This window comes from Mesitornis unicolor, unplaced genomic scaffold, assembly GCF_000695765.1.
Source record: "Mesitornis unicolor isolate BGI_N332 unplaced genomic scaffold, ASM69576v1 scaffold3055, whole genome shotgun sequence".
NCBI classification, from domain to species: Eukaryota; Metazoa; Chordata; class Aves; order Mesitornithiformes; family Mesitornithidae; genus Mesitornis; species Mesitornis unicolor.
Genome location: NW_010184621.1, coordinates 15,133 through 21,385, shown reverse-complemented (window position 1 = coordinate 21,385; position 6,253 = coordinate 15,133). Strand labels below are relative to the sequence as shown.

At 46.7% G+C, this 6,253-nt stretch overlaps 1 protein-coding gene across 1 annotated transcript in view; it reads right to left on the bottom strand.

Annotated features, from left to right (window-relative positions):
• Nucleotides 1-485: 485 nt before the first annotated feature.
• TSNAXIP1 (translin-associated factor X interacting protein 1) overlaps nucleotides 486-6,253 on the bottom strand; it is a gene marked incomplete at both ends in the record, with an annotated part of 17,472 nt that continues 11,704 nt past the window's right edge. The window contains 8 exons of the mRNA XM_010184509.1: nucleotides 486-663; nucleotides 1,461-1,567; nucleotides 1,899-2,022; nucleotides 2,826-2,935; nucleotides 3,705-3,866; nucleotides 4,616-4,744; nucleotides 5,731-5,861; nucleotides 6,116-6,253. The exon at nucleotides 6,116-6,253 is cut by the window's right edge and continues 46 nt beyond it. Of these exons, the coding sequence (XP_010182811.1) occupies nucleotides 486-663; nucleotides 1,461-1,567; nucleotides 1,899-2,022; nucleotides 2,826-2,935; nucleotides 3,705-3,866; nucleotides 4,616-4,744; nucleotides 5,731-5,861; nucleotides 6,116-6,253 (1,079 nt within the window). The remainder of the gene's footprint in view (nucleotides 664-1,460; nucleotides 1,568-1,898; nucleotides 2,023-2,825; nucleotides 2,936-3,704; nucleotides 3,867-4,615; nucleotides 4,745-5,730; nucleotides 5,862-6,115) is intronic.

Below are 6,253 nucleotides of genomic sequence, written 5' to 3'. Positions count from 1 at the left end.
TGCAACTCTCCCTCTCTGACCATAAAGCCCAAGGATTAAAGCAGCCACATTGCAGCTTGGAGTCTGGTGGTGGCTTCTCAGGTTCTAGTAATGGCTGTCGGTGCGCAGTTGTTCTGTCAGCAAGCAGAGCACCCAACACCCTGCAGTGCCCCAGTGCTGTGGGGGTGTGAAGGCCCTGTGTGGGGATCAGGCAGCCTGCTGCTGCAAGTCTCACTGAACTGAAATGACTGCAGAGGCTGCAGAATTGTACTGGAGTGCTTTGCTGCTTAAGCTGAAAGTGCTACTGACAGTTCAAGCTAGCCTGTCCTCTCAACTGGCAGTTACTGGCTGTATCTCTGTATGTGTGAGAAGTATTTAGTGCAGTAACTGACTCTTGGCTTGGTATCCAAACCTGTAGATCAAACACCCATTTATTCTTAATACTGGAAGACTCCTTAGTCTCCTTCAGAACCTGTCATGCTTCCCTCCCCAGCTGACGGCCCTACCCATCTTGCAACTCCAGCCAGCAGTCTCTCCAGTGCAGTTTCCACAGACACAGCTTCTTGGTCTGGCTTTTCGCTTTGGCCCTGATAAGCCAGGCCAATGCAGGTGTCCAGCGTTTGACCATCAATATCGGGATGGATCGTGTAGAAGGCGGTCTTCAGATCACTTGCGCTCACCTCTCTGTTTAAAAACAACTCTGTCACTGCTATGCTGCAGTATGTGAAAGGAGTATTTATGTATCTGTCATTTGAAATGCAGAGCAGAGATGTCTTTCAATGTTACCTCTGCGTCCACCAGTATCCCTTTGGTTTTTAAATATGCATGTAATAAAGACTGCTAAGTACTAAAGTTCAAACTGAACAGATGTTAGGAAATGTTAGGTTTGTGATAACCTGGGAAGACCTAAATTTTGCTCTGTTGTGCATTGTGATATCCTTTGTTACAGCACTACAGTTTTCCTTCCTAACTCAGTGCCTGTGTGGACAGTGCTTAACTCAGTGGATATCTCCCCACCTGCAGTGCCCTCCTTGGTGCTCTGGCACCAGACGTCTTTACTAGGCAGTGACTGCCTCTTGTTTATCTCATTTTGAAGTGCAATTCTTTCTTTAAATCTGCAGTCCCGTTTGCTCTTCCCACTCCTAAGAACCAACCTCTGAGGATATTCAGGATTTTACTGCTGGTTTTGGAGAGCTGAGGAGTGTTGAGATACGAGACCTGAAGTACTGAAGGGGATTATTGGTACAACTGATCTCCTCTACTCACTGCCTGCCATATCCAAGTCCTTTGGGTCAGGAACAGATGCTGTGCAGTGTTTTGTAGAGCACTGCTCAGCCAGGTTTTGGTATTTACTGCAATATTCACACCTGGGGCCCTCTGATAGTGCAGAGGCCCACGCACTCCTGTGCCCACAGTGGAGTTCCCTCTGCTTGTGCTGTCCCGATCTGCCATCCCCACCAGCCCCTTCCCTCCAGACTTACGTTAAATCTCCCAGTTCGTTCTTCAGCTGCCTCAGGTACTTCTGCTGCTCCCTGACATACTGGCTCCTGAGCTTGGATATGAAAGGTTCAGTGTTCCCCTCCTCATCCTGAAAGAAATTACAGGTGTGTTAGCACTAAACATGTATTCCAGTCTGGATAGGAGCTGCCCCCCAATATGTATCAAAATAACTCGGCTCTCCTAGAAATGGAATTTCCATGTGAAAAGTGGAAATAAAGAGGAAGAACATGGAAAAAACCCTGTCATGGGAAAGACACAAGCTTGCATTGCCACTGCAGATGGCCTTCAGGTGTTAGAGACTGTGGTGGGTAATGCAACTTTGTTAGTCTGGTAAACCTAGTTAGTCTGATAAAAGTAATTTAATCCCTAAATGAGTCTTAATCTGAATCAAAGGGAAAACTTGAGTAACATCAGCTTACTTCTTTGAATAGGGATATGTAGTCAATGAGGTCTTCAGTGCTGTCCAGCTTGAACCTGCTTGCATTGACAAGTTCTTGGATTGACTCTTCCCTTTTCAGGGGAAAAGCTTCCCTCAGAGCCGTGCTGTATGGAGACAGGCAATATGGACAGAAGTGTGTATGCTGCTATGGTATGAGCAGTTAATCAATGCCAGTAAGGCAGTGTGCATGTATTCCATGAACCAGATCTTCAAATCTCCCTTGCTTTCAGAGGAAACACAGTTTAAGAAGCAGATGCACCTTTCAGACACCAGAACAAGGGGTAAGTTTTGGGTAGACCTTAGGACTCAGGTGAGCATTGGATGCTGAGTCACGTGAGAAACTCTGTATGCAACCATGAGTATGGGTTATCAGACCAAATTGATTTGTGTCTGTACCAGAGCCATGATCCCAGCTAAGTGCTGGAAATGGCTGCTGCTTCCCTTCTGCGCCATGGCCCAGAGAAATGCTGTAACTAGAGTTTGACTTACGAAGGCACAGCTGATAGATTGACCAGGAGAAGATGGGCAAACCTTGCACCTGTAGCAAAATTCACAGAAATGCTTTGTGACCCATCACAGTGGCTCATGGGAGCCCTGTGAGGGTCCTGAGTCACCTCAGCGAGTGGGGCAGAGGGTAGGGGCTGCCAGCATGTCCCACCACATGCGTGAAGCACCCCAAGTCTGCTCTCAGGCCTCTTCAGTCGCACTACTCAAAATTTGCAGCATTCATATGATTCTAAACTTAATGCAGAGGTTAACAAGTACAGTCTTCTAGGGCTGTCTATACAGGAATTTAAAAGAGAGAATAAACCTCTTCCCCTGACTGCACTGGCAGATAAACAAAGCATATCACATCTGTCTGTGCCAGATGTGGGCAGAACTCGGTGGGCAACAGTCAGCCTCTTGCCTGAACTCGTCGCTGGGTAGGGATCCGCTGTTGGAGCTGTCGCAGGCAGCCAACTCCTTTTGCAGGTTGGAAATCAGCTGATTCTGGCCGTGGTACTGTTGTTCACCCATCTGTGAAACAGGGAAGGTTCCCAGGTCAGTAACTGCCCTGTCTGTTCCTCAGACTGCCTTCAAGAGGAAAGCAAAACTGCAAAAGGATTTGGCTTGCTTCTAAAACAACTTTCACCTGAGCTGCTTTTATCAATTTACAAATAATTAAGCAAGCAACACAGGGGCTTCTTGTTGAACAACTTGCTTAAACTGTTAAAAACTCAAGTGTAGATGCACAGCCTAGATCCCTCAGAATGGTGGCAGCCTCCTTGCCCAGATGGTGACACTCAGCCCCAGCCACTTTTCCATTTCCAAGCAAGACATACATAGGATCCAGTATAAGAGGACCTGGGGGGAGACTGTGGGGGCTGCAAGGGCCTACACAAGGCTGCAGTTCAGGGATAATGTCCTGATCTTCACAAACACTGCATAGGAACAGGCCATGAGCTGTTTCAGGAAAGACCTACTGAGAGAAAATGGGGAGTATTAAGTGTTGCAACCATGGAGCCTATCACTGGAGAGCAGACACAGCGTGACAAAAGCATTTAAAAGAAATGGGGTCTTCCAGAAGTTCTGTTTGGAGCAGTAATATCCTGTCAGGTCTTGAATGTACAGGATTCCTGTCTCTAGTGTGTGCCAGTGTTTACTTTTATTCTTATGAGAAGGTACAGTTTCCCAGGGGGAGGCTGGGAGGTGAAACTGCTCTGCAGACGAACACTTCCCTGCCTCCTGCCTGTCACGCTAGGGATGTCTGGGCAGAGCTGTGGCACTGGGTTGTGGGTTGCCTTACCTTCCCAGTGAGCACGTTGTAGAATGAGCTCAGAACATGGTTTGATGGACAGAGCCGCATGTTCTCATAGAGGGTGTAAGACCATTCCATGGCAGCAGCATCTCCGTACTTCTCCTGGAGGTATTTGAGAAAGAACTCGGGAAGATTGGATCGCTTCCCTGTCTGTGGATAACAAGTGAGTAACTTCCATAAGCAGAAGAACCAAATCAAATCTGCCTCTTTCATTCCAGCTGTTTGCATACAGGTGTCTGTCTTTTGGGGATGGGGTTCTCACAAAGTCCTAGTGCTGGCTGGAGTCTTCCTCATTATTAGGTCATTCAAAATGAATGAAGCTTTCTGTTGCTGAGACCACTGATAAAATGCCTCTTCTCCTACCTGTTTGTGTGAAATATGTAGGAACTTGCTATCTGTGAGGTGCTACCCCTCTGTCCAATTTAGCTGAGCTGGGCTCATGGGTTCAGAAATGGAAGGAGTTACTGGAGAAAAGTGGTGATTGGAGAAAAATAACAGTGATTGCAGCAGCCCTTGGTTTTTCCCAGGAAACCAAGCTGAAAGTGAAAACCCAGCTGCCACAGAAAACATGAAGCCATTTAGGACAGATCTCAGAGATGTTTCTAGGCTTCTAGCTTGAGAGGAGAAATCTGTAAAGTGACTCTGCCTCTCTCCTGGTTGCTCTTATATGACTGAGGCACAGGTTACCCACATGATACTGTCCTAATTACCGAGTCAGATCCCTGAGGAGCCCTGCCAGACACAGAGTTACCACCAGCTGAGATGGTTTGTCCTTGCAGCGTTTCATGCAGCTCAATCCAGATGAAACATGAGGCAGGATGTGGGTGAGATCCTGGCTTCCCAAACTGGACTGACTGTCATAGAAAATGCTGTTTGTGGAGAAGGAAAATGGGACAAACCTGCTGTTCTAGTGCAATTTTCTCCTTCCAGATATCCTTTAGGATTTTCACCACATCCTTCTTAGTCAGCTTTCTGTTCTTGACTTCACCTTCATGCTTCAGGTACACAGGAACATTGTCACCTTTGCCCTAAGTAATGGAAAAGAAACTCATATGGGTATGACATTTGCCTCACTGGCAGCAATGCAGCACCAAAGCCATGTTCTCAGCACCTGAAGCCAGGAAAAGGAGTAATTGGTGTGGGTCTCATTCCCAGTATTATAAATCACATCTGTCAGCATCTCTGTAGTGCATCTCAAGTGCCCCATGATGGACGAAATGGGACTGTGTGAGAGGTTCTGCCCAGCAAAAGTAGAAGAGGAAAGATCTTCCCTGGAAAGATCTTCCAGGAATGGCAGGGCAAACAGTTCAAGTTTCTGGAAAGGCTGAGGAAGAGATGTTGAAGGACCGAAGAAATGCTACTCTGTCCTTGAGAAAACCTTTGGCTACAGTTATGCTTGCTATGATATGAAGAATCCTTGTACAATTTCCTTGTCTCTGTATAATTTCCTGATTCCCTCACATGCTGGGGTACAATGCAGTGAGACAGTGTGAGATGAATTAACTTCCTGATGCCACAAAAAGCAGTCATTCCCTGCTATGTAGTTTTGCTTCTTACTCTTAGTCATTCTAGTGCTTTATCTGAGTTCATCTCATCAGCAAAGAACTAACCTGGGAGAAAAATGGATATGGCTCTGCTGGGTACTGCTGCAGCCAGTACCAGGGGGAAGGGATGGGGAGAAGGATGAGGCTTTTCAGCAGCAGGAAGATGTTAATTTGTCTCAGCCACGTAGTAGAGCATTAGTGAGAGGCTCTAGCCCTCCAGGACTATGTGCATGTCTGATGATTTATTGTAAAGTGTGGCTACTTCAGCAGTGTCTTCAGTATGCTCACACTCAGCTTCAGCTTTTCTATTGCACTTGAGTTTTCCTGGCTTTAGAGTACTCAGTGGTTACACTAATGGGCAGGTGAATGTTGAAGACAGCACCCATGACATCAATCCTCCACCTTTCCAATGGATATTTAGTGCCAATTAATCTCAGTGGAAACAAGCAGAGAAGAAAGCTTGCACGTACCCATCCAGGGAAGACATTTATCTCTTTTAACGCTTCTGTTCCTATTTCTTCCAGAAGCACATCCACCAGCTGATCACTGGTCTTGCCCTCAGCCAGATAGTCCCACCGATCAGCTCCACCAGGAATCACCTCTGCAACAGCAAAAAGAGCCGCTAGAAGAGGAGAATGCACCCATGCATACAGGTTTTGTGTGAATCCCCTGGCAGCCTTATGAAAGAAACATATCTCCAGACATCCAGTTTGTCTAAAATACCCTGCCAGCTCCTTTCTTTCAGCCCACTGCCTAAAAGCGTAGGAGAAAATGAGGAATAGCAGGTAAGAAATATACCATAGCAAAGTGTATAAAGATTGTTTTAAGCAAACCACTGCTGAACACATTTGGCACCTGAGCACTTCGCCCAGTTTGGCCGGGGTGTGAAGTTGTGCTGAATTCGCTGGAGCTCAGTGGAGAAGGTGTCTTGCTCTCCTGCAGTCTCTCTCTGGGTTTCCAGCAGTGTTTCATATTCCATACAGAGCTTATCAA